This window comes from Engystomops pustulosus, chromosome 1 (genome assembly GCF_040894005.1).
Source record: "Engystomops pustulosus chromosome 1, aEngPut4.maternal, whole genome shotgun sequence".
Taxonomy (NCBI): domain Eukaryota; kingdom Metazoa; phylum Chordata; class Amphibia; order Anura; family Leptodactylidae; genus Engystomops; species Engystomops pustulosus.
In genome coordinates this window covers 140,274,304-140,300,345 of record NC_092411.1, presented here as the reverse complement: position 1 = coordinate 140,300,345, position 26,042 = coordinate 140,274,304, and the positions used below count along the sequence as shown (strand labels likewise).

General features: G+C 40.8%; 1 protein-coding gene across 1 annotated transcript in view; it reads left to right on the top strand.

Moving 5' to 3' along the window:
* SHOC1 (shortage in chiasmata 1) overlaps positions 1 to 26,042 on the top strand; it is a 123,345-nt gene that overhangs the window by 85,423 nt on the left and 11,880 nt on the right. Inside the window, exons 21-25 of the mRNA XM_072154740.1 lie at positions 10,194 to 10,299; positions 12,793 to 12,904; positions 21,092 to 21,210; positions 23,249 to 23,342; positions 24,128 to 24,259. Coding sequence (XP_072010841.1) covers positions 10,194 to 10,299; positions 12,793 to 12,904; positions 21,092 to 21,210; positions 23,249 to 23,342; positions 24,128 to 24,259 — 563 coding nt within the window. The remainder of the gene's footprint in view (positions 1 to 10,193; positions 10,300 to 12,792; positions 12,905 to 21,091; positions 21,211 to 23,248; positions 23,343 to 24,127; positions 24,260 to 26,042) is intronic.

Below are 26,042 nucleotides of genomic sequence, written 5' to 3'. Positions count from 1 at the left end.
CCCCTCCCCTAAGTTTACCCAGCCTATAAGAAAAAGAAAAATGTGTACTTACATTCTGATGCGTCCCGGCAGGTCCTCTTCTCTTCATTGATGCTCTGGCTTCATCTCTGCATCCCCCGCACATTGTACCGTCGCTTGTGTCATGACATCAGCCGCTTGCTGACATCACAGTGTGTGGCGATGGCGACACACACACTATAATGTCAGGAAGCAGCTGACGTCATGACGCGAACGACGGAACCATGTGGGGGACCCAGAGCTGATGCCGTAGCATTAATGAAAAGTAGAGGACCTGCCAGGGAGGTGTTGAAAGGTGAGTACACATTTTGTTTTTTTAAAAACCCAAGCGATTTTCGGCACATTCGGCTTATATGGTGTATATGATGCAAGGAGTCCCTGCCCTGTCCATCATCTGTAATATATAAAGCTGAGTGTATGTGTGTTTGTATGTAGGTATGTATGTATGTACACTAAAGGAATCTGTACCCTCGTGTTTACATTCACCAAATTTTGCACAGACGCTCCCTGTGACTCAGGGAACGTCATAGACTGGGTTTTGAGCTGAAATTTTTCACCTTGCGCTTTCCAAAATCCACTAATTTATTACCATATACAGGAGCCATTGTCTGCTGCTGCTGTGGCAGTTGGAAGCTGAGCGATGACTGGTTGCTATTCTGTCACAGGTCAATATGAGCTCTGGCTTTGATTGGTTAATGTAGGCAATGAGTATAAGATGCTTATGTGTGAAGTAAAATGGATAGGGATACAGAGATATGGTAAGATGTATCAGAAATGTATGAGGTAAAACTGTTCTATTTTCCCATAGAAACCAATCAGAGATCAGCTGTAATTTTATAAACAGCTGTGCAAAAAGGAAACTTTCGATTAGATTGGTTGCCATGGGCAACTAGAACAATTCTGCTCTCAGACACTTCTTATAAATCTTCCCATAGACAAAGTGACAGTCGGAGACAGAGGCAGTCACTCAATTGAGAGTGTCAGAGACAGTCTCTTGAATGACAGTGTCTGAGATAGTCACTTTAATGGGAGTGTCAGAAATAGTCACATTAATGAGTGTCAGAGACACTCAAATGAGAGTGTCAGAGACAGTCACTCAAATGAGAGTGTCAGAGACAGTTACCGAAATAGACTGCCAGAGACAGTCACCGAAATAGACTGCCAGAGATAGACAGTCACTGAAAGAGACTGCCAGAGACAAACAGTCACTGAAAGAGACTGCCAGAGACAGACAGTCACTGAAAGAGACTACCAAAGACAGAAAAGGTCAGAGACGGTCAAAAAAGTTCATAAAAAAGGGACGGTCAGAGACAGTCTATAGTTACATATAAAATATTTTTTGCTATTTTGTAAGAGCTAAGAGCAGTTATTTACTATCCCGGGCAACACCGGAAGCAACAGGTAGTATCATTACATCATCACACAGTCTGGAATTCACAGACTAAGCACATTTTCAGATTAGATTAGCCCCTAATCTTTCTGCTTTTTTTTTTTTTTTAAAACAATTTTTATTTGGTTTTGCATTTTTCACACAAACAAAATTGACCATACAACAAAAGTGAGGGTGTATCGCCCTCTTCAAAGACATAACAGAATAAAACAGATTGACATTATAACATGGTGCTGTGTTTTACATGGTAGGGGTACCCGAAGTTCACATGACAGAGTGGAACATCAAGAGCGGGAAACCTCTTTTAGGACATTCAAATACACATCAAATTTTATGGTACCCTTAATGGACCCAAGGTGCCCTTCAGATTTTCCAAGAGGTACCACTGAGTGAGGGTGAAAGGTTGCATTAGCACTGTGATTTCCCTTTCATTCAAATAAGCAACAACCCATTTCCTCCATTTACCAAAGAAGTGTTTAGTCTTCGTTTTTTTCCCCCTCTCCGTCTCCAACCTTTCTATATACAATTGGTGCTTCATTTGTTCTATAATCTGTCGTATGGACGGAAGTTCAGGTTCCAGCCACATTCTCAATATACTTCGAACGGTCATAAGAGTGATGACATGAAAGAGCTGGGGGATAAATAAGGGCTGCAGTGGGGAGTTATCCTCTGATTCCTCAAAATAATGAAAAAGGTACAATATTGGCTCTAATGGTATCATCCACCCCCACACCTTATGACACATCTCCTGGATTTGTTTCCATAGCTGTTGCACATGTGTACATGACCATAGCCCATGAAACAGGTCAGTGGCATCTTCTTGACACTTAGGACAGGCCGTTTTCCTGTCTGGTTTTGCTGGAGAGGGAGGGAGATTAAAGGCATATATTGCCCTATGAAGTATACGAAAATGTGTATCCCTCCATGTTTCACTCAGTATTACTTTCCTAACTGTTTGCCAGCCTTTCACTAATTTCTCCCCTATATCTGCTGTCGTAATATGGCTCGACCATGAATTAAAGGCTGTTGCTTCCACCTTTTCGGTCATCCTATTTCTTAACCTTGCATAGTAAGATGATATATTTTGACATATTGTACCCCCTAGTATCTGAAAGTCAAATGGGTTGCTGGATATTTCCTTACTTACATCACTCAATTTTGTCATAATTACATCCCTCACTTGCGCATATTGGGGCAGATTTATCAAGCAGTCTGAAAGTCAGAATATTTCCAATTGCCCATGGCAACCAATCACAGCTCCCCTTTAAAATATTCATGAGCACTGGTGAAATGAAAGCTGAGCTGTGATTGGTTGCCATGGGCAACTAGAAATATTCTGACTTTCAGACTGCTTGATAAATCTGCCCCATTGTATAAATTGGTCAGTGCCTAGATCAAATTGTTGTGTAAGTTCTTCTATTGTCAGCCAACGAGGTTCAGAGCCGTGTAGTAGCTGCCCCACCTTTATTATTCCTTTCTCTTTCCATTTATGGAATAGCCTATTACTCCTACCCTGTGGGAAAGCAGGGTTGGCCCAAAGCGGCAAGTGCTTTGAAATTGCATAAGATAAACCATACCTTTTCCTCAGGACTCTCCAGGATGCTATAGTGTCTTTACATATAATTGAACTCTTAAGATTATACGGTATTTTCGGTAGTTGCGCGTGTAGTAGTGCTGCTGGGTTATAAGGGGAGCAGAATGCCTCTTCCAGTTCGTAATCGGAATAAAAGCTCGTCCTGTGCGTCCAGTCAAAAATGTGTCTAGCCATACAGGCCAAGTTGTATGTTCTTATACATGGTAAACCCATATCCCCCATTTCCTTTGTCATAATCAATTTTTCCCTTTTAATTCTGGGTCGTTTCCCGTGCCATAAAAAGCGGGAGAATGCAGCGTTCATTTTTGTCACATCCACATGTCTCAGTAGTATTGGCACAGTCTGTAACGGGTATAGTAGTTTTGACACGCTCATCAACTTAATGAGATGATTTCGTCCCAGTAGGGATAATGGCAAATCATGCCACTTGGTTAATTCAGCAAATATTTTCGTAAAAAGTGGAGGGTAGTTTAATCTGTACACGGATTCCTGCGTTCTACCTATTTTGATACCCAAATAAGTCAGTTCCGTACGTGCTATTGGTATTCCCTGATACGTGTTTCGGAGGGTTTGTGGGAAGGGTCCTTTCCCCAGGAACAATATAGCACATTTTGAAATGTTAAGGCGAAAGCCTGAAAAGGATCCAAAACTTTCTAACGTCTCTATGGTTCTAGTCAGATCCTTTTCTAAATCAGACATGAAAAGAATTATGTCGTCAGCAAATAGACCTGTGTGTAGGTGTCGCGATCCCATCTCTATTCCTTGAAAGACGTCTCCTTTCTCCAGGAGTCGAGACAAGGGCTCCAGAGCCAGATCAAAAAGAAGCGGCGAGAGTGGACACCCCTGTCTCGTTCCCTTCTGAAGAGGAAAAGGGGCCGAGAGGAAGCCCGGAGTGTTGATCCTAGCCCTAGGGTCTAGATATAGCATTTCCAGGTAAGTTCTAAAAGCACCCCTAAACCCCATTCTATCCAGGACCTGCCCTAGCCACCCCCAGCGCAGGTTGTCAAATGCCTTCTCCGCGTCGAGGGCAACCAGGGCAGGCACCTTTCCTTCCGTTTTCCTTCCCTCCGTCACTCCCAAGGCCATGAGGACCCTTCTCACATTTGTTACCGCTGCTCTTCCTTTAATAAAACCAACCTGATTACCTAGGATCAGTGATGGCAAAAAAGCTGCCAATCGGTTTGCTATGATTTTGGATAGGAGCTTCTGGTCTTGATTGAGTAGGGAGATAGATCGGTATGATCCCGGGTCGGTTGGATCTCGATTATCTTTGGGTATTAATGTTATATGTGCTACATTAGTTCCTGGGTATAATGGACGGTCTTGCAAGATATCATTAAACAAATTGGACAATTGAGGTGCTATCTGTTGGGTCATGGCTTTGTAAAATTCTCCTGAGAACCCATCAGGACCAGGAGTTTTTCCCTGTGGGAGCGTCTTAATGGTGGTCTGTATTTCTTCTGCTGATATTGGGGCATTCAGGGATGCTAACTGGTCTGGTGTTATTGTGGGTAAAGTCACCTTGTTTAGAAATGCGTTGCCCTGTGCCGGGTCGTATGTTATATCTGTATAAAGAGTTTTGTAGAAATCCCCCAACGTCTGATTGATTTGTAAGGGGTCTATAGTTAGGGAACCGTCAGGTTTTTTCAGGGCACCTATATGACGTTTGGGTGTTTTTCCTTTGGCTAGGTTTGCCAACAGACGTCCAGATTTGTTTCCAAATCTGCGGAGCTCCACTTCTTGCTGCGATCTGATAAACTGTTCCTTCCTATCTGCCCACATGTCAAATTCAGTTTTGGCCTGTATCCAGGCCTCCTTAGCATTTGGTGTTGGTGAGGACAAATAGGTCAAATATGTCTGTCGCACCAGGTCACTTGCTTTTTCAAATTGTCGTTTTGCGTTTTTCTTTAGGATCCCAACATGTGCCATTAGTTTATACCTTATTGTTACTTTAGCCACTTCCCAAAATAGGTGGGATTCCGTCATATGAGCCCCATTTGTCACTAGTATCTCTGTCCACCATCCTCTCATTAATTCTACAAATGTGTCATCTTTTACTAAAAAGGTCGGGAAACGCCATAGCCAATCTGAACCCTTGGGGTGTCTGTCCAGGAGGTTAAGGCTCACCGGTGCATGGTCAGATATTACTAGTTCTTCTATACACGTGTCTTGTACTCTCGTTACCAATGAGTCTGAAGTACATAGGTAGTCTATCCTGGACCACGAGTCATGTGGGTGTGAAAAGTGTGTAAATTCTCTCTCCTGAGGGTGCAAGAGCCTCCACATATCCTTGATACCAACATGTACCAAAAAGTCATATAGTCTTGTGTCCCTCCTGTCGTTTCCCCTATAAGTTCTGTCTTCCGATGAGACATGGACTGAGTTCATATCCCCACCTAATACTTTGTCTACTATAGCATCCTGGAGAATTCTTGTGGTCAGTGCCGCAAAAAAGGGCTGCTGACCGGTGTTAGGCGCATAAACATTATAAATACTGAGATCTTTTCCCTGGCTATGTATTACCACATTAGAAAGTCTACCCTCCACGTCACTGTAAGTTAATACTCCTGCCTTACCTTCCACAGCGGCGGAGCCGTAGACTGGCCCTACCCAAGATTTGTGCATTCGGAAAAAATCTGCCGTTGCCAGGTGGGTTTCCTGCAGCATGACTATGCCAGCCTTAAGTCTTTTTAGATGACGTAAGACCATGTTTCTTTTATGGGGTGATTTTAACCCCTTGACATTCCAAGTCACAAGACGCATATTAAAGTATGTTTGACATTATTGATGTGTCTACGGCTCCCTCGTTGGGTTTGTTCCCACTTCTCTTTTTCCACCCCTCACCTTCCCTCCCCTCCCCCCCCCATGTTGACAGCAGCACCTATAAACAAGAATAATTGAACAAAAAATGTAGATCAACTGAAATCTCCAACACAGTGGAGCAATAAACCAGGGCTCAACCATGTGTCCCATTAACTCGGTATCAGGGACTTCCTTTTTTCTGGTAATAGAGGCTCGCGCCTCCTCTCCGGGACTTAGACTGTGTATCCATCCCCCCCCCCCCATTTGTTTCACCGCATATCATAACATTCAGCATTAAATTCAACGCTACCCCTGGCGTATTTCTCTTAAGGCCATGTCATCAAGGTGGGGTTACAGTGCCATGTGCATCTTACCCCATACCATCTCTAGTCGTTCTCTTCCATTGGCATTCGATCTGTTACCACCTGCCTGTTGGATTCCCGTTGTGGCTGGGGACTAGAGATGGCCCATTCTGATCTCTTATGTGGGGATGATCTCCAGTTGTCCCGGTCAAATGCTAGCGGCGGTGTGGAGTGTCGTGGTGTTCGTCAAGGCGATCGGTGATCCTGTCGGTTGTAGATTTCCTCCAATAGTGCAGAAGCTGCTCGCGGTGAGTTTGCCGTTGTCAAAGTGCCATCCGGGTTGCGGATCCTAAGTATCGCTGGGTAGGCCAGTTGGAACCTCACGTTGGCTTTCACTAGCGCCGTGCATACTGTGCTATATTCTTTTCGTTTTCACGCCACCTCAGCAGAATAGTCGCCAAAAAGTAGTATTTTACGTCCCTGCATCAGCAGTGGATCCCTACGATTGCGATATCTCCTCAGGATGGCTTCTTTATCATTAAAGTCCAGATATTTTACTATTACTTGTCGTGGTCTGGAATGCTGTGATGCTGTGGGGCTTTCTGTGGCCGCAGGTGCCGGACCGATTCTGTGGGCCCTTTCCACTCTCCTTGGAAAGGCCAGACCCAGTGTCTTGGGGAGTTCTACCTCACACAGGTGCTGCAGGTCCACTGATGGAATGGACTCAGGAAGTCCTACCAGGCGCAAATTGTTTCTCCTGGCTCTATTTTCAAGGTCGTCAACCTTATCTTGAAGAGCTGTGAGTAATCGCTCAGTTTCACTCGTTTTATCATGCGATTCTGCATATTGATCTTCTAGTGCCGACACTCGTGTTTCCACTTCGTTCAGTCTACCTCCATGCCTGCTAACTTGATCTTGCAGGGCCTGCAGGGTGCTTTGCACTGCGGTTTGCAATGTCGCAGTGAGTTCGGGTACAATATATTTGGCCACTTCCGTGGCTAGCTTGGTGTAGTCTTGGTGTTTCAGTACCTGGTGAGTGAGCTGCCTGGTCTGTATGTTCCTCCATCGGTGTCAGCGACAGGGCCTGTGGAGCTGGCTCAGCTTGTGTGTTACCTGGCGGCGCCATCTTAAGAACGTGTGAGCCTCGTGGTGTGCCGACTCCTGTGGAGATTCTCGTGCCGCTTCGTAGAAGGTATCTTTCCATATGCCGCTCCACCGTTATCGGGTGTCTTTTTCGTTTCCCCTGGGGTTATGGGGGGGCTTATTGTCTGGTTCTCTTGTCGGTATGCGTCCCAGGCTGCGAGGAGCGGAGCTGCGCACGTCCTCACATACCAGCGCCGGAACCGGAAGTCTCCTTTCTGCTTTTTTAATACCTGCCTACATGATCAAGCAGTTTATCGTTCAGCTTCACAGTCTGTTACAGTGAGCAGGAGGAATCCCCCCACCCACTGTTTGCGAAAGTTTCCTCTGCTGTCATGAGATTAGGTAGGAGGGGAAATAGTGTAACACTCTGTGAAGCTACACTGGGGAGGGCTCTGGTAATGACCCCCGAGTCCTTCTGACTCATAAGTATAATTTAAAAGTTGATTTTAGAATGGGGGAGGCAATGGATAAATAGAAACTTAAATAAGAGCCCAAGAATGGGACATAGAACACCTAGTTTATTCCACAACTAAATAGTTGGGGTTCGCAGACATAAATAAAAAAAAAAACTGATTCTCACTTTTCTGCATTCAACTGCAGCAGTCCTTTTCTCTTTAGCATCTGTGCACACATCTCTGAAGCCTGCAGGGGTGACTATTTAATCACACTGTGCCTGTTGGCTTCAGAGCCCTACACAGAGCTATTAGAGGATAAGTGAGTATTGCCATTGGGTAAAATGGTGAAAGGCAAGTATCAATTTTTTTTTTAAAGAAAAGGATGTTGGAAGTGGGTTCATAAAGGGGGTATTATAGGTGCCCCTCTCTGATATTGCCCCTTTTCCTGCAGCTTCTGCCTTTTAACAACTCACTTTGGGAGCAAGAAAAAATTATACCTACTCTAATCAACAATGACAATATTTAAAATGCATTTATATTAATATACCATTTACCTGAACCTTTTGTATCTATATAACATTATTTAATTAATATATTAACTCATATATAGACAAAGACAATACTTCTACCAACCCATAAATACAAAAACGTTGTGTTATTTATTCACCCACTACAGAAGGTGAAACACATACAACACCAGAACATTTTAAATACTGCACCAGATCATACCATAAATCCATCCTACAGTAAAATACATCCAGTATTTTTTATTACATTCAGTATACATCCAGTATTTAAATACATACAGTGAATACAGCATTGAAACCAAGTTAGTGCACGTTTACAACACCATAATTAAGGAACACCAAATATAGTATCAAGCTGGGGATATGGGCAACAAATTGGATGTAGATGGTTATCCCCTGCTCAAAAAAGTATATACCAAAAAAACTTGAACCCAAGAAAGATTGGAGCATATACACTTAGCAAGCTAGAACAATGTCATCTTTATTAAATTTCTTTACCAATACATTAGCAGCAAAATTGAACAATATGCTAAAAATAAGCATAAAAATAGTGCATGTATCACAGAATAATGCCAACCATGGGCAAAGTATGTAGCATATATGGACCAACAATAAATAGGCTTGGACATAGACACAGCGACAAATAGCATAAGCTAAACATGTAATAAATATGTCTAAAAACCTAGAAACATAGTTACCATACCACTAGATAGACATGCACAGAAAAACCCTGAAACGTGTTTCGCCTGAGGCTTTCTCAAGGGGGAGTGTGTGGTTGTACTATGTTGAGAGTATATATATGTAGATGCACCAATAAAGAGAAACCAGTGCTTAGAGATAATTGAATTCAAGTGCGCAGAGGCACAGAGATACACATTGGGAGTCATTTAATAAGGGCCCGATTCGCGTTTTCCCGACGTGTTACCCAAATATTTCCGATTTGCACCGATTTCCCCTGAATTGCCCCAGGATTTTGGCGCACGCAATCGGATTGTGGCGCATCGGCGCTGGCATGCACGCGGCGGAAATCGGGGGGCATGGCCGAATAAAAACCCGACGGATTCGGAAAAATGCCGCATTTTTTAAAAAAAAATGTGTTGCGGAGCTTGCACTTACCTTCACTAGGAATAGGCCGGTGAACTTGAGTGCGTTCCGATGCTCTTCAGTGCAGCAGCGCTACCTGGTGGATGTCGGAGGAACTGCCTTAATGAATCCCGGCCGGACCCAAATCCACCGTAGAGATCGCGCCGCTGGATCGCGAATGGACCGGGTAAGTAAATCTGCCTCATTGAGTGTATGGAGTTAGATGTGTGGTATCGCGAGATCTCGGGAACGACACAAGATCACGGGACAGAGTCTGAAACCCAGATTATCGCGTTGTGTGGGGGTGACCAAGAGATAACTACGCGCATGCTCCGCAAGGAAGACTGAAGTCGCAAGGGCAGCGATCGGCAGCACCAGAGCCAGAAATAAGTACGCGCAAGGGGAAAGTGAGTCACTTGAGAGAGACAACTATGTTTGCGTAAAGTTGAAAAAATTCAAAACCTAATGGGCATAAATATGTGCAAAGATGCCAAGGTGCATGATAAAAATTGAATAGTTGAAAAATTTCCATAGTAATGCAATTACTGTTTATAAAGTGGCTGAATAAATAAATATATTACATATCAAAAAGTAATGTATTTATTTACTTTGTATATGCACAAGGGGCTTGGGCACGCACTGAATTTTTTTATTTATAGATACTGGTGATGTGCAGCCATTCCTGGTTACAAAAAAAGTTGTGGGCCTCAGCATTATATAAATCTACATTACAAAACAGAGACAGTAACCAAAATTGTTAGTACAAAGCACGATTTACCAGATATAACCAGATAATTGAAAAAATAAAAGGTAGGTGTTCAATTTAAAAAGACTGATTAACTGATTTAAAATGGATATATGAACAAGAAAATATATATATTTAATTTTTTTTTTCTTATCAATAATACTTTCTAAACCATTCTGTTCCTTTTATGTCAGACAACCCTAAGCACCACAACCACCATTGCAAGCATGTTCCATATGTTTTGCTGTCATCAGAGGAGCTTATTAATAACGCTGAATTACTTCACATCCTTGAGTCGAGGTAAAGTGAAAAGTCTAAGAACGCACATGCTACTCTGACAATTGTATCTGCTCTTGTTTGTCTAATCTTTCTATCTTTCATCTCATTGCATGTTTTCCAGATGGTGTTTATATATAACCCTAGATAATTTACTCTCTTAAAGAAATAAGAAAATAAAACACAAAAAAGTTTATTAAATGTCAAATGTACATGGTTTACCCCTTAGATTGCACACTGTAATAGTACAGCCAGAGAGTAAGAATCGGAGTTGCAGGGGGTTCAAACGCGACCGGGGATGGGGGGGCCTGCATTCTGCCATCTTGTCCATGAAAGTTGATTTACACAAACTGCTTAAATAGGGAGGAAGATCGGGCTAAAAGAAGACATTACATTTTTTTAAATAAAGTATACAGAGTTAACTATTATCTGCACTGTTGTTTCATTCAATTTTATTAAACCTTTCTTTGTAACCTTACATTCAAATAAAGCCCCCAAAATAAATACAAGCGGTTCCCTGCTTAAGAACACCAGACTTACAGACAACCCATAGTTACAAACAGATCTCTGGATGTTGGTAATGTACTGTACTTTAGCCTTAGGCTACAATAAACAGCTATAACCGTTATCAAAGGTGTCTGCAATTAAGCTTTATTATTAATCCTGGTTCTTATGACAACCCAACATTTTTAAAATCCAATTGACACAGAGACCAAAAAAAAATTGGTAAGAGTTATAAAATATACCGTTCTGACTTGCATACAAATTCAACTTAAGAACAAACTTACAGAACCTATCTTGTACATAAACCGGGACTGCCTGTACTTTATAAAAAAAAAATATTAAAAAGCATTACCCTTATGCCTGAGACTGCGTCCAGACATAGCGTTTACATAGCATTTTGAAACACAATAAAAAAGCTAAAGAGAGGAGATTAATTACATAGATGTTAACATTTGTGTTTACAAAATCCAAAAGTTACCACAATGTTAACATATATGTTAATTATTATGTTGACAAATGAATGTGTTAACATGATGTTAGCATATGTGTTAACATTGGGGCTTATTTACTAAGGGTCGCAGATTACACTTTCATCAGACTTTGCACCGTTTTTGGGATTTGAAAGGCTTTGACAGGTATTTAAGCGCTGGGATTGTGTCGCATGCGACACAAATTAGGGGGCGTGCCGTCGGACGATCCGACTGATTCAGAATGAGATTTAACTTTCAAATTGTGTCGCAAAACAATGCACTTACATACACCAGGAAGAAGAAGGGGAACGACACATGCAAGATATCGGGTGCACAATCTCAGTGAATCGCGGCACAGTGCATTATCGTCGGACCATGTACTTTCGGTGAACTCCGAAGACCAGGTAAGTAAATGTGCCCCATTGTGTTTTGTAAATGCAAATGTTACAACAATGTATTGGGGCACATCTCATCTCCTCATCTTTTGTATTGCGTTTCAAAAAGCAATGTAAATGCCACATGTGGACACAGCCTCAATGGTTCCATGGCTGAATTGTGAGTTGCATATAAACTTTTTGTTTTGAGTCCAATGATATTATCAATGATCCTATGAATGAAATTGTACTAGGACACGGGGCTGTATGGAAGTAGTACTTAGGGTCCATCTGCCAATATTCAACTACAGACATATATAACTATGTTTACTTATTAGCAAGGGTAGAACAACCTGTGTAAAATGTTTTATAGGGTGCCTTGCTCGAACTTTGAGAGAGAGTTCTGTTACATCATTGAGCACTTCATTTCATGTGACCCTGGTGATTTGATCTAAGGTTCTTTAACCAGTAACATCTGCTTTACCAAGTAACATTAACATCTAACACATGTATGTATCACATCACATTAAATCACAGAATGTCTCCATGGAGGATGTGGAGGAGTAGAAGTCCATGCAGTGATGCTGTGATTTCATGTATATACATGGGTTATACTTTGCAAATGTTACAGGGTAAAGGACCTTAGATGACATCACCCTGGTCACATGACATGAAGAGCTGAATGATAAGGAGACAAATGGCATGGGGAGGATTAGATGGGTGGGGCCGGCCGAGCAAGACACGTCTCCTCTGATGCCAGCTAAAATAACATAAAGTTTTATAGGCATATGAGGGAAACATTTTTTAGCTAAAAGAAGGGTGTCAGTTAGCTAATAGGGCTCTATGGGAACCTGTTATTAGCTGTATTTTTAAAAAATGTAGTGACAGGTTCCCTTTAAACTTTTAGTTATGCTTTAAAGGTAGAAGCAATCCTTAGTCCAGCACATTCATTGCCACACAAAAAGCTTATTTGGCTCAGCGTCAACTGCATTACTCTCCTCTCTGCTTCTGAACATTTGGATATGAGGGTAGCTCCAACAATGGTTCAATAGCTGAAGCTAAAAGTAGAGGTGACCAGGAACAACTCTATCCTATACTGTTATAATAAAGTAGCTGCAATGAACATAAAATAAGTAAAGTATGCATATATACCATTTTCTATGTTACAGATATAATATGACTTTTATTGAGAGACCCTGCAATGCATCTCTGCATCTATTGGGAAAGAAAAGTCATTTTGCCATAATAACGGTTGATGTATCCACTGTTGTTATTATACAGGTATTAATATAATTTTTAACAATATGAAACTAATTTATCCAAACTGAGATTAGAAACACACAACTAAAATTAGAGCTTTAGAGATTGTTCAGGGAATATAAACCATACAAGGCCCACTTGCCTCCCTCTCCTTTCTGGAAGTACAATGATTGTTTTGTTTGTTCTCTAGTGAGGGTTGTACACGCTTACAAAAAATGTGCCATTATTTCATAATGCCCATTTAAAGCAGTGAAAAAACCAGCAAGGACTAGCTTAGATTTGCCTTGAGAAAACTGCATAGAGAAAATGTATCCATTTTGACTTGGCAAAGTCAAATATATGCAATGCACTTCAAGAAGAAATATATATATATTTTAAAATATGCTAGAACACCACAAATGTTCATTGATACAAAAATAATGATTGTTCATCTCCTAAATTAATAGTCTTAACTGATTTGTTTTTCAGGATATACACAGGTGTAACTTTTAAAGTTTTTTCTAGTTGGGCTGACTGAGCTGTGTGCTCAACTGACTTTATCATAAGTGATTGGTGGGAGCATCCCAGTGACGCTACATGTTGGGAGGAACCCATTCTAGAATGGCTTGGCATCCCTCGACCAGCACACCACTGATATCAATGCCAATGCATGCTGTTATGTGTGTTGGTGTATCTAAATAACTTATATCTTATCCCTGATGAAATGTAGAAGAGTCCAGGATTTATATTATCATTAGGAGAGTCAGCTATAGACAGTACATTATCTGTAATAGTAACGGCTCGTGCATCTGCATGTCTATCACATCACCAGGGACAGATTATAGCCACTGGAAGTTATTTTAGAAGCTTTCCATTGAAGTACAGCAAGCAGAGATGTAGAAAACCATGAGGAATTGATACAGAAAATATATTGAAAAAAATATATAACTTTTCCTTACAGCATATCATTGATATTGTTTGTGTAAGTGGATAACTCCTTAACGCTCTGCGTCATAGCTCTACGGCGCAGAGGTATAAGGAGTGTATGAAGAGGGCTCACGGGCTGAGGCATTTTGCAGAAAACCCCCACCGCTAATAACCGCGGTCGGTGCTTGCACCGATTGTGGCTATTAACCCTGTCATTGCCGCTGACAAAGTCGCCGCTGGCGTTTAAAAGATCAGTTGCCATGGTAGCCTCGGGTCTTCTTTTGACACGAGGCTACATGGCTTCTGCAGATTCGTTACAATTAGCCAGTGGCTCATTGTAATGAATGACCTGCAAAAATGCCATATAGTGCAATACAGAAGTATTGCAGTATATGGTAGGAGCAATCTGACCGTCTAGGGTTAATGTCTAAGAAATAGTGGGAAAAAAAAGAAAAAAAAAGAAGTTTAAAAAAGAAAAAAAATGTATAAAATATTAAAAATTCAAATCACCCCCCTTTCCCTAAAACTGATATAAAACATAATAAACAGTAAAAATCACAAACATATTAGGTATCGCCGCATCCCAAAATGCCCAATCTATCAAAATATAAAAACGGTTACGGCCGGCGGTGACCTCCGAGGCGGGAAATGGCGCCCAAATGTCCAAAATGTGACTTTTACACCTTATTACATCACATAAAAGATGAAATTAAAAATGATCAAAATGTCGCACAGACCTCAAAATGGTAGCAATGAAAACGTTGCCTCATTTCGCAAAAAATGACACCTCACACAGCTTCGTGTACCAAAGTATGAAAAAGTTATTAGCATCAGAAGATGGCAAAATTTTTATTTTCTTTTTTGTACACATTCGTTTAATTTTGGAAAATGTATTAAAACACAATAAAACATATATAAATTTGGTATCACCGCGATCGCACCGAAGCAAAGAATAAAACTGAGGTGTTATTTTGAGTGCTTAGTCAAAGTCGCAAAAACTGAGCCCACAAGAACGTGACACGTGCGTTTTTTTTTCAATTTTTCCACATTTGGAATTTTTTTTCAGCTTTGCAGTACACGGCATGTTAAAATAAATAACATTATGGAAATGTAAAATTTGTTACGCACAAAATAAGCCCTCACACAGGTCTGTACTCGTAAAAATGAAAAAGTTATGGATTTTTGAAGTTGGAGAGCGAGAAATGAGCGGAAAAACCCTGCGTCCTTAAGGGGTTAACAACTGAAAGTTAATATTGAGTAAGTTCAATTAACTATACAGTGGGTATGGAAAGTATTCAGACCCCTTTAAATTTTTCACTCTTTGTTTCAGTGCAGCCAATTTTCACACCTGGATTTGGGGATGCTCTGCCATTCAGATCCTCTCCAGTTCCTTAAGGTTGGATGGTGAACGTTGGTGGAGGCCTTTTTCAAGTCTCTCCAGAGATGACCAATTGGGTTTAGGTCAGGGTTCTGGCTGGGCCAGTCAAGAATGGTAACAGTTGTTCTGAAGCCCCTGCTTTGTTATTTTAGCTGTGTGCTTAGGGTTATGGTTGTTCTGAAGCCCCTGCTTTGTAATTTTAGCCGTGTGCTTAGGGTTATCGTTTTGTTGGAAGGTCCAGAGCGCTCTGAAAGAGGTTTAAATCCAGGATACCTTGGTACTTGGCCGCATTTATCTTTCCTTCAATTACAACCAGTCATCCTGTCCCTGTGCTGAAAAACACCCGCTAGCATGATACTACCACCACCATGTTTCACTGTTGGTAATACAAGAAATATTGTATTCCCTCAAATTGGGAAAGGAGAGACCCTCCCCCCCCCGCCCCATTGCAGGTGGTTTTTGTATGCATGACATTGCTACTCTAAATTTTTCCTAGCAAATAGTGACAGGGAAGTTCCATCCATTTCTTAATATCTCTGTCGATTCTCTCAATAAGGGGGTGTAATTTAATGGGTACAATCTTGTGCTTTCTCTACCTAACCATATTCCCAAATATTTAAATTTATCTCTTACTATATTCAATCCCCATCGCTGATTCCATTTTTTGTCTGCTTTTTTATCTAATAACAAAATCTTTGTTTTGTGAGTATTTACCTTATACCCCGATATTTTTTCATATTCCTTTAAGAAAACTAAAACCCCTTGTATATCCCTTTCTACATTATTCATAAATAAGAGTAGATCGTCTGCAAATAGACTCATTTTCAAGTGTCTTTATATCCCCTGTTATATACCTTTCTGGTGAATTTTCCATGCTAGTGGTTCAATTGTGAGATTAAATAACAAAGGTGAAAGTGGGCAACCTTGGCACGTTCCTCTATCTAACTTTGTGAAATTTCCCCCTGTGTCTCCACCTGTGCTTGTGGCTCCCTATACATTGTAGCTATTGCTTTATAAAACAGCCCATTTATCCCCATCTTATTCATCACCTTTTTGAGCCAGGGCAAGGCCACACTGTCAAATGCTTTTTCAGTATCGACTGGTATAATTGCTGGATGTTCCCTATCCTGTGGCCATGCCCAGTGCCGTCATTACCGAGCGTACATTCTTGACCCCAACAAAGCTCAACAAGGCTCTTCTACCACGAAAGACTTCTGGGGTGGCGCCCGATGGTGACAAGCGGGTGAGCGTGTGAAGCGAGGTCCTCCGGCTCCAGGGCCCACTTGCCGGATGAAAGAAGGGGATGGACATGAAGTAAGAGGAGAGAGAGGAAGAAGCTCTCGAGGCTACGAGGAAGTGCATCACATGAGCGGACCACATGACACGGCAAGCTGCCGAACTGCGGAGCGCGGTGCTCCACGATGCAGTGGAGGAGGGGAGCATCGTGTGTAAACGCACTGTAGTGTGGAGCACAGACGAATGGTCCTTTGATACTCTGTGGGCTTCACATGGAGACACGATGCTGACCGTCTGAGGAGCAAGGATGGACACAAAGAAGCACAATCCGGAGCCGATTGGGGAGGATGAGTAGAGCCTTTTTTATTTTTTTCTTCTCATGGCAAAGGAAAGAATAAATGCAAAGCCCCATTAAGCTCTTACTACAATGTTTTGGACAGCTTGTCTTACTAGCCTATGCTCTTTGACTAAGAGAAACTGGTGAAGTAAGCAGAAAGAGGCATGTTGTGTCTTTTCTTTTATTATTCTCTCTTTGCTATTTAAAAGGATATTATTGAACTGTGCTACAGGGGACTGTATGCTTCAGGCAACGTGTCTGAACATATTATACTGTGTGACCACGGGAACTTGCTGAAGTAAGCTGAGAGAGGCAGCAGTACAGGCGGTTGGAAAGATTGGGGCTTTTGTGCTCTCCTTCTTATATTGTTTGCATTTCTTCTGCTATTCAAAAGCATGCCACCAAACTTCGCTGTGTAGGACTGCGGGGTTTTTTTTGCATGTGCAATATGAAGAACTGAGATATGTAAGATCAAATGTGGTTATCTGCTAAATCTCCTTTCTGCCTAGAGGATTGTGGCCCCAAAGTGCTCTGCTTACCTTGGCCATATTGCAGTGAGGTTTTTTTTGTTGTTTTTTTTTCTTCTTTTGGGTGTGGTAGTGATGTGGTAGCTCATGAGGTCAAATGGTCTGAGAGTAATTGGGCTTTCAGAGTTAGCTACAGAAGAACTTAGATCTATTATAGCCAAGGACATTCCTAAGACTTTGGGCCTGGAAAGAAAAATAAGAGTGGAGAGGGCCCACAGGCTGGGACCCAGAAGAACAGGAGAGTCCGAAGGAACCAAGTCCAGAGTAATGATTGCAAAAATGTTGGATTTTCAGGATAAATTTAAAGTACTGAGATTATTCAGATAGAAAAGAGATCTGAAGTGGAAGAACCATAAACTTCTATTATTCCCGACTATGCGGCGTAGAAAAGTTAGACGAGGAAGCAATTCGGCCCTCTATGTTTGAAACTGTATAAGAAAGGGGTAAGGTTTCGCCTGCAAGCTCCTGCAGTCTTGAAAATATTTTGAGAAGATGGGGTTATGAATACTTTCTCACAGTATAAAGAAGCAGAGGAATTTTGCAAGGAACTCCTGAAGATAGAATGAGGGTCAGGAGAGAAGAATACAGTGAAAGGAAACACAATGGATAAAAATACATATAAACTCCCTTTTTTTTCTTTGGGGGGGGGGGGGTAGGAGCCGGAGGAAGAGTGGGAGAAAGAGATGGAGAAGAAGATGGATGAGCCATTAGGGAAAAAAGGAGGTAAGGATAAAAGGTCTAGGAGTTGGGGGGTGCGGAGTGGGTTGAAGGGGGGAATGGAGAGCTCTGCAACTGGGTTTGCTAGAAACGGTAGAAGAACACCAAGGTACAGATGGGAAGTAATGTGATAAAAATTACATCTTGGAATGTAAGAGGTATAACAAGGGGGAAGATTCTTTCCCAACTTTAAAAGAGTCATCAATGATAGATTAGATGGGTCGGACATCAAAAGGACCAGCAAGAAAAGGGGTGAGGACGCAATAATGTTTAACATGCTGAATTCAGGGTCATTGGTAGATACTTGGAGGGTGCAAGATAGAAAAGAGAGAGAATATTCCTATTTCTCAGGGCAACATGAGACATGGTCAAGAATAGACTATGTAGTAATTTCATCTTCACTGGCGCAAAATGTGAAATCCACCAACATTTTTGACATCATTATATCTGATCATGCCCCTTTACAGATTGAGCTACAAATGTGGGAGAGGAAAAAAGGAATAAGTAGTACGCAAAGGAGAATAATAAATTATTGAAGGAGAACCCAATTGTGTTTTGGGAAACAAGCAAGCTATTCTTGAGAAGGGAAATAATGTCATATGTAGCAGGCAAGAACAAAAGAAAGAAACATAAGTATGTAGAGATAGAGAGAAATTATTGAGAGGCAACAAAGAAATATAGACTACTACCTAATATCGAAAATAAAGGAAGGCTGATAGAGAGCAAACACATTTTTGAACAGTATGTGGATAAGATCCAGCGAGATAATATGAAAAGGGGAGAGAGACCTTTATCGTTTTGGCAGTAAAACAGGGAAAATGCTATCAGGCATGATAAGGAAAGAGAGGTGAAGGTAAAATAGAGGGGTTACGGAATGAAAAGGGGGAGATTGTCAGAAATAGGGAGGGGATAAACAAGATACTGGCAGAGTATTACAGAAAGTTATATGAAGGGAGAAAAGAAAGTGAAGAAGAAATGGATAATTTTCTGGTAGACCTGAATGTCCCACCCCTGCCTAAAGAGCAACAGGAATTTTTATCAGCCCCAATTACAAGAGAAGACATAGCAGGTATCATTAAAAAAATACAGAAGGATAAAGCACCGGGGCCCGACGGATTCACTCCAGAATATTATAAATTGTTAGCCGCACAAATTATCGAAACATTAAAGGGTAGAAAACGGATCCAGCATCTTTCAGCCCGATTTCATTAAATAATGTTGACAGCAGATGTAATGTCCGATGTGATCCATACCTCTCAAAATGCGTTTGAAAAAAAGAGGAATAGTCTGGGAGTCCTTCATGTATTTTTTTGTTGCAAACTGTATGCAGAATTTCAGTCTTGCACTGAGGAGAGGCTTTCGTCAGCATACTCTGCCATACAGCCCTGACTGGTGGAGGAACAATTGGCTGCAATGAAACAAAGAGTGAAAAATTTAAAAGGGTCTGGAAACTTTCTGTAGCCACTGTATGCTCCAGATCATACTGACAATTTAATCCTTTTTTAAGTGCTGAAGGGCTACACAAGGTGCATTAAGCAATAAAAATATAAAAAGTAAACTTTTATCTTACACATGTGCATATCTCCTCGAAAAACAAATCAGTGAAGAAATCATAGATGTACAGGAAGGAATGAATATGGATATGGTATATAAATAGTACAAAGAAGTTAAAACACAGTATAAAAATTATGGTAAGCAACATTGCATACTCGCCAATCTTGATCATTGTACAGAGGATATTCTATAGAATGAATGTTACAAAACTTTGTAAGTCCATGTTTGTAATACCAGTTACTCTAACCTAGAGACAGTTTTTGGAGTGTGCCACAAATATAGTCCCGCGGGACACATCAATTATCCCTAATAGCACTAGAAGTAACTAATATAAAAAGCACATGTACTTCTAACTGTAAAGCTACCCATTGTCTACCCAGCAGTCATTACCTTTACTGTGTTGGTATAGGTTCGGGGTACTATTTCAGAAAGAGATACTAATTTGATTAAGTATTGATGACTGATTTCCAATTAAATATGTATGTGTATATAGACATGTGAGAGTGCAGGAAGTTGCTGACACAGTTGACCAGCAAGTTCCAAATTGAACAGCAGGACCTGAAAAATTATTCTTGCTACATTTTGATACATATATATATATATATATATATATATATATATATATATATATATATATTACTTTCAGATTTTTTTAAATTCTGGTAGTAAAATCTGGTAGTAAAACATACCTTTCTTTTATAGGTTTATTCCCTTTAAAATCAAATTTTTGTATTAACCAAAATACCATATATACTCGTGTATAAGTCGAGTTTTTCAGCACAAAAATGTTCTGCAAAAACCTCACCACTGCTTATGCACGAGTCAATAAAAAAAAAAAACTTATATACTCTCCCTCTGGCGGCCCTGATGTTGGTGCGGCTCCTCTTCTTTCTTCGGTAACAGCCGGCAGAGACGCGCCCATGTTATCTGCCAGCCGGCCGGCAGATCGCGCGGCCGCATCTCTGCCGGCTGTTACAGAAGACCGAAGAAAGTGCTGGGTGGGCTGGCTGTATACTTCAGGGGGCTGGCAGGCTGTTAACTATAGGGAGCTGGCTGTATACTACAGGGGGCAGTCTGGCTGTATACTACAGGGGGCAGTCTGGCTGTATACTACAGGGGGCAGTCTGGCTGTATACTACAGGGGGCAGTCTGGCTGTATACTACAGGGGGCAGTCTGGCTGTATACTACAGGGGGCAGTCTGGCTGTATACTACAGGGGGCAGTCTGGCTGTACACTACAGGGGGGCAGGCAAGCTGTATATTACAGGGGGAAGGCTTGCTATATACTACTGGGGGCTGGCTGGCTATATACTGGGGGGGCTGTGACCAATTAATTTTTCACCCTCGGCTTATACTAGAGTCAATAGGTTTTCCCAGTTTTTGGTGGTAAAATTAGGGGCCTCTGTTTATACTCAGGTTGGCTTATACTCCAGTATATATAAGGTAATCACTTCAAAAACTGTCACTAGAGAAACAAGAAAATAACTGACCTTATTTTACGAGTACCACAGACGAGTGTATAACAGTGTACAGACTTTTCTTTTTCTTTTTAGCATTTAGAGGAATTAATGCATGATAAATCAGCAGAGAACCTGATCTTGAAACTGGTAGCTCTGTCCTTGCAGTACAGCTTCTGTTGGGTCCTCTTATATGATAAGAGTAATCAGTCTGGGTAAGTACCTCTTCAGAGAAGGGACAGTATTACATTTGTTCTGTGAGAAAACATGTGATAACGCCTTGGCAGATGTAAATGCACTATGAACATCATCACAAACTGTCCATTATTTGGCCTAATCAGATGAGAGAGCGCATTCTTTTTTTAATTCTCCTTTTTTTGAATTAGCATTTTTATAGCTGTGTCAGCTCAACACTGACAGCACATGCATCGATGTATTCAGATGTGCATGTGCTTCTATAGATTATTGATCAGTGAAATAACTATAGGAACATGCTCTATTTTGGTCCATTTTGCAGACCAATTATTTCAAATGATGTAATCCATGCTTTTTACATACACACCATACAAACATATTTGTTTTTCGTAGGGTTTATTTTTTAGAAAAAGGTTCTTCTATTTTTTAATGACTTGTAAAACTGTCAATCTATGGATGACATACTTCCTACAGAAAATCAGTGTCAAATACTCTGTCAAAATCCTTAGGTTTTATGTTGCAGATTACAACAGACCTGATCTCAAGAGGCGTTCCCCCAAGTCCTTCTATTCATTACAATAAGAAGGGATTTATGCACAGGTTTTCCCGATGCAACCTTCCCCCAAGGCAAATTATAATATTTACTTTGGGCAGCATATGAGCTCCAAGGCAACCATGATTACCTGGTTCACTAGCCAAAATGTCTTTCCCCCTCTGTTTCCCTTACCCATGTCCATTCAATGGTAGTAGCAGTGGGATATTCCTTTTGTTATTTGCTTGGATTAAGTAATTAACCCTTGCACATAAAGACTAATGGAATCCTTGAAAGTACTGCCAAGCATCAGCGGAGAGTGTTACTCAAATCAGGGATCTTCACAGCCAATGTGTGTAAAGTTGTGGATCTAGTTACAGGCGGGTTACGTACAAGATAGGTTCTGCAGGTTTGTTCTTAAGTTGAATTTGTATGCAAGTCGTAACTGTATACGTTATAATTGTAGCTCCATGCACTATCTATGACTATCAGATTTAAAAAATGTTGGGTTGTCATAAGAACCAGGATTAACAATAAAGCTTCATTACAGACACCTCTGATAACTGTTACAGCTGATTATTGTAGGCTGGGGCTAAAGTACAGCAAATTACCAAAATCCAGAGGTCCGTTTGTAACTAGGGGTCGTCTGTAAGTCAGGTGTTCTTAAGTAGGGGACCGCCTGTACAGAACATTCCAATCTAGTGGGTGCCAGCCAAAGCAGTTTGGAGAATGGAAGAGACTCTAGTTGGTTCCCGTTTCTCAAACAGCTGGGACCATGACTGCACTTCATTTTGCAAGAACAGGAAGCTTAGCGAGAAGCTGCCCAATGCCAAGGTAAGCAAGAAGCTGCCTGACACCATGCTAGCAAGAGTTTGCAGAACATAAAGGCTAGAGGGAGTAAGCTAAAGCTTGTGCAGAACACAAGGCAGTCCTGAAGAAGCAGCTAAAGTTGACCAAAATGCAGCTACAAAGTGTCTTATCATCACCCCAGGGTGAGTACATGGACACTGTATACCTTAACCCCCATCTGGATCATTCCCCAACCTCAGAGAAAGATGGAGAGATCTGGATGTTTTTCCTCAAAAGTTTTGAAAGGATATGAAGAAAATTCCAACTGCTGCCTGCAGTGTGGGCTAAGTACCTGACACCCCGGGACTAAATGACAAACTACAGGGCGCGTTTTTAGCCTTGCCCACAACTGTGGAACACGATTATGAGGCTATTGAAAAAAGCCTTGTTCCAATGATTTCACCTAATGCCAGAGGAAAATGCTTTAAGGCTTTACAGTGCATGGGTGGTGACAGCAATAATGGTATTGAAGTGTGACTGTAAAGATGAGCAAAGTGGCTCTTTGCAGTCACGTCTTGAGTAGAGCAGTGTGTTGTGCACCCCCTGGGCTGTTCATGTGTGGAGTGGATTTTCCTGACAGGAACTAAACTATGCTTAAGATATCGTAAAGGAAGGGATTTCAGTGTATTTAGGAAAAGAGTTGTATTACTTTACACATTATGTTCTTACAATTTCAGGTACAGTCTTTCAGGTGAAATACTCCATGGTGTTTCTTTAATTTATTCTGCTATAATCCCCTTTACTTCAAAATCTGAAGATGTGGACATAAAGGTACTGGTGTTATTTTACAGTTTTCTGGTTTTCTTAGAAAAAGGTTTTAGGCACTTTATACTTTACATTAGGGAGCCAGGTGGGTTTAGAATAAATGCCACCATGTGATATGTCCTAATCCATTGCTGGAACAGAAACAGTTTTTAACTTGAAGATCCTGTGGTATCCTGTTTCAATTCAAACATTATTTGTAATAATAAACACAGTACTACACATTGTTTCTCCTATTTTCCCCCCATTCTTCTTGCACTCGGCAGTGTGTCTACGTAAGTTTCCACACCTTTACTTAAAGGGACAGCAGATTGATAAGTTCTTGTTGTTTCTAATTATTAAAAGGGGTCTTTGCCTGGACAGCACCAATAAGCAAAAAGACTCGTCTATTATCACAGCTCAAAAAAAATGCAGAGTTATTGTGCATGCACAGTGAACTCTCCGTTCAAAAAGGCGTCTGGAAGCGGGTCAGTAGACCTAAGTTCTCAAGATTGGTGAGGGTCCCGTGGCAACAGTCACTGGATATACTTTAGTTCTTAGAGAACTGCATCATCAAGTGAAATATATTCCAGAGTTAAACTTAAGAAAAGCGTTCAGATACACTGCAAGGAAATGGGATGGTAAAAAATGAGATTTTTGTTGAAATTGAACATTTTTGTTTCAGTAAAGTATTGCAGACTTGTATTATTATCGCTTGTGCTATTGAAAGAATCCCATTTTGGAGTTTTATTTCAGATTGCACATACAAAACTGAATTGATAATATAGTTACATCTTAGCTTTGTTTCTGCTCAGGTTTTAATTTCTTCTGGGATAGATGAGACTGCATCATTGATTCATCAAATTGTAGAGAAGACACTTATGTTAAGTAAATGTGACCCATACAAATGGTTAGACAGATCATGGATTTCTGTTCAGATTTCTGAGGTTAGTATTAAATCACTACTTTTATTTTGGGTAGTATACATGTACTGTGTACTGTATACTGTACATGTACTGTATACTGTACATATACACTGATGATCACTTGATTTTTTTAGAAATAATTTAATCTACATTGATGAACATTTGAAGGATTTTTTGTAAGGGGCACACCATGCAACTAGAACAGTGATCAACGTATTTTGAAAAAAGTGTGATTATCATACTTGGAGAACAGCAATGTCAGTAGCACATAGAAAGTGGCAGGAATTGTACAAGCCTTTGCTTTGAATGACTTCAGCAGATCTGCAGCCACAGGACATCACCAGTCTCTCACAATGCTATGGAGTGATTTTGGTCCACTTTTCTTCCAGTCTCTTCCACAGTCCTGTGACTGTTGTGAGTTTCTTAGCCATAACTTTGTCGCAAATTTTTTTCTTTTGTGTTTAGATCTGTGGGACTGTGGGCTGGCCATTTCATTGTTTCAGTGTTTTCTGTTTCAAGGATCTGGACAACCTGCTGCTAGAGGGTTTTGCCCACTTTGTAATGGCACACCAGTTTTGTATAGAGATGCTGCTCACAATCTTCAGGGACTTCTCTAAACTTACATTGGTGGCGGAATAGTTAAAACAAAAGATAAATCTGCAGTGTCTGCATGTTACAAATAGGGGGATATTCACAAGTGCGGGTGTATGATAGATGCGCCACTGCATTTTCGCAGTGGGATACATCAAGAGGCTTTAGCCTCTGTTCCTATTCCACCTATAGAACTTACATCTGGTAATTTATATCAAACAGTGCAAACATGTTCAACATTTGGCAAAAGCATTTGGTACTTAACCCTTCTCCAAGAGCGAAGAAAATGGCAAAGTGTCAAACCTAATTTACAGGCAGGAGATCTTGTTCTCTTGAAGGACCAGAAAGTGGGAAGAAACAAATGGCCCATGGGACTTATCTCAAACATCTTTCCTAGTGAAGAAGGCATGGTTAGCAAGGTGGAAGTGACCATCACAAGGAAAGGTGACTCCAAGTCCTTTATCAAACCTATATCTGAGATTTGATTTGATTTGAGATTGTGTTCCTCTTGCCTGTTGAGAAGTAAATCCTAGGAACTTTCAAAGACTTTGTGAGGTCATCGGGGTTACAATGATCTGAGACTGTTTAGTTTTAATCCATCTATTATTATTATTAAATGATGTGGAAATTCCCCATATACTGCCATATTTTGGTATGGCTATATATGGTAGGAGCAATCAGATCACCCCCCTTTCCATGGAAGTAATATGAATGTAAATGAACATTAAAAATCATAAACATGCTTGATATTGCTGCATCCCAAAATGTCTGATCTATCAAAATATAATAACTGTTATTCCCTGCGTTTAAAACCATAATGGAAAATATTTTTTTGCCATTTTGCAAAATCTAAAAAAAATTCAATAAAAAGTCATCAAATGGCCCAAAAGTTCTCAAAATGGTAGCATTGAAAATGTCATCAAAATTTTGAGATTTTTGAAGGTGGGGAGCAAAAAATGGAAACACAAAACCAAAAAAGAGCCAAGTTGTTAATGGATTAGATATATGAATATGGACACAAGGAAAAAAAAAAAGACAAGAAACTCATTTTTCTGATGCCTAAGGCCACATGCGGGTGGGCATACATCTGGCACCATGGCACCCTCCCCTCTCCATAGTGATCCACGGCACACGGCTTGTAACACAGGGAAAGATCCTGTCCTGTCTTTTCCCCCGTGTACGGAGCGGTATGGTGCCATGGCAGCACATTGCC